Source organism: Scylla paramamosain, chromosome 33 (assembly GCF_035594125.1).
Source record: "Scylla paramamosain isolate STU-SP2022 chromosome 33, ASM3559412v1, whole genome shotgun sequence".
NCBI lineage: Eukaryota > Metazoa > Arthropoda > Malacostraca > Decapoda > Portunidae > Scylla > Scylla paramamosain.
The window spans coordinates 5,392,368-5,394,867 of NC_087183.1; the positions used below are offsets into that span (position 1 = coordinate 5,392,368).

General features: G+C 36.0%; 1 protein-coding gene across 1 annotated transcript in view; it reads left to right on the forward strand.

The window, feature by feature from the left end:
- Positions 1-2,500, forward strand: part of LOC135089540 (glycine receptor subunit alpha-2-like) — a 350,767-nt gene that overhangs the window by 48,205 nt on the left and 300,062 nt on the right. Inside the window, exon 2 of the mRNA XM_063985196.1 lies at positions 950-1,017. Within this exon, the coding sequence (XP_063841266.1) occupies positions 950-1,017 (68 nt within the window). The remainder of the gene's footprint in view (positions 1-949; positions 1,018-2,500) is intronic.

A 2,500-nucleotide genomic window follows, 5' to 3' on the forward strand; every position in this document is an offset into this window, starting at 1 on the left:
AGCCTTAATTTCAACACACCTTTACACTGAGCCTCATTTCAACACACCTTTCATATTCTGTCTTCATTTCAGTACACTTTCTAAAATTGCCTTCACTTCAGTATATCTTCTGGAAAAAGTCTTCATTTCAAAATATAAATTAGCATCCTTAAGGGCAGCCATCTAAATCATTAAGGGAATCAGAAGAAAATTACTTTAAAAAATCCAAAAGAATATTATAGGATAATAAGATCACTGGGATCCCGAAGAGAGATGAGCGTCTTGAGAAAATAATATTAAAACCACCGACCACAAAAAATAACATATCTGGAAAAAAAAAAAACTTATGATAGTGAGAAAAGTACTGTGACCGTATAATATTTCACCAGGGAAGATTCTTGGTCTCTTCATTTTTAGTTCTTGTTTTTTACTTCCTCATATGTTCTTTCTTTCTCTCTCTTTCTCTTCTGATCTCACATTTCACAAGTATTCTTTTATAATATATAACAAATAAATATCTTATTTATAAGATAACCTATATTCTTGTGGTTCTCTTTGTGTGTGTGTGTGTGTGTGTGTGTGTGTGTGTGTGTGTGTGTGTGTGTGTGTGTGTGTGTGTGTGTGTGTGTGTGTGTGTGTGTGTGTGTGTGAGAGAGAGAGAGAGAGAGAGAGAGAGAGAGAGAGAGAGAGAGAGAGAGAGAGAGAGAGAGAGAGAGAGAGAGAGAGAGAGAGAGAGAGAGAGAGAGAGAGAGAGAGAGAGAGAGAGAGAGAGAGAGAGCATATTTACATAGTAGTAGTATACAGGGCTTGAACTTCACTGCTGTGGTCCGGACCCCGTATCTGTATTTGTCCAGGTGTGTGTGTGTGTGTGTGTGTGTGTGTGTGTGTGTGTGTGTGTGTGTGTGTGTGTGTGTGTGTGTGTGTGTGTGTGTGTGTGTTACGTAGCCTAACACTGTCCTCTCGCCCACAGACAACGCCACAACCGTCATGTGTGAGCTCTACATCAGAAGTTTTGGCTCCATTGACCCGAATTCCATGGTAAGTGCAAATCCAGATCTTTGCCACATTCACCTCAACAAGCTAATCCTTTCAGCATTCCCGTCACCATAACCTGCGCCCATTTCCACCCTCCATTTCTTGGCCACATTAATCTCACCCAAACCTTTCACCATTGCCACCCCCGTTACCTGCTCTCCTTTTCTCCCTCTATTTCGTTACATGTGGAAAAATACTGATCTTTGACATATTAATTTTGATGCATCCTTCCCATGCTTCCGTTCCCATTACCAGCTCCCGCATTCATCGTCTATTTTTTTTATACAGAGCAAGGATGTTTACTGGCAAGTGATATTAAAACATGGCTGCCTATCATGGTACACTTTCCAGTGCAGGATTAAATTTTTCGCAACTATGGTATTTTTTTTTCTTTTTTTAATATATATATATATATATATATATATATATATATATATATATATATATATATATATATATATATATATATATATATATATATATATATATATATATATATATATATATATATATATATATATATATATATATATATATATATATATATATATATATATATGGAGCTATGTTATTATTTTTTTTTCATTGAAGCGAGCATGTAGAAAAAAAGAAAGAAGAGGAGGTTAACCTGGGCTTTTCAAACTACAGAACATTACAAGAGGCTGAAGTATTTAAAAGTGTTTGAAACGTTGTGATTACGGTAAAAATTTGTCCACAACTGGTAGCGTGAAAGGTTTTGGTCCATAGCCAACCCACGTTTCCGTCCATTTCCTTATCAAACTGAAAAATATCAAAGGAAAAATGTCATCTGGTAAACATGACTTCCCAACTCCGCAAATTTTATTACGGCAGTTTCTGAATTTTCCCTTGAAATAATTATCATGTTTACATTCCTTTTTTTTTTTTTTTCTGCGAATACGACACAAAAATATATACCTATGTAAGTCCTCTGAGTATTAAAAAATGGTATTATAACACTAAATACTTTCCTACGACAAGTCTTGATTTTCTTTTTCTCATAATTAAATCCCATCTCTACCTTATATTAGTTTGATAACACGGAGAACACCACGAAACTTTAACACAGACTCGTGATATTAAAACTTGGCATCCTGTGACCGTAGAGGTTTATGGACTTTTCTTTCTTAAGGTTTCTGCAGCTTTAATAACAGGCGGTGCTGAAAGGAGTACTAGTTTAAAGTAATAGGGGAATGATTTATAGTGAAGGAACGTGTACGGGGAGGATGATATATGAGTAAATAATGAAGAAGTATGGAATGGGGAGGAAATAAGGTAGTGAGAAATTGAGACAGAAGAGAGCAATGTCCTATTCTCTCTCTCTCTCTCTCTCTCTCTCTCTCTCTCTCTCTCTCTCTCTCTCTCTCTCTCTCTCTCTCTCTCTCTCTCTCTCTCTCTCTCTCTCTCTCTCTCTCTCATACACTGACACAAAGTCACTCAGATATAAAACGAGACTTAAACAAGAAAA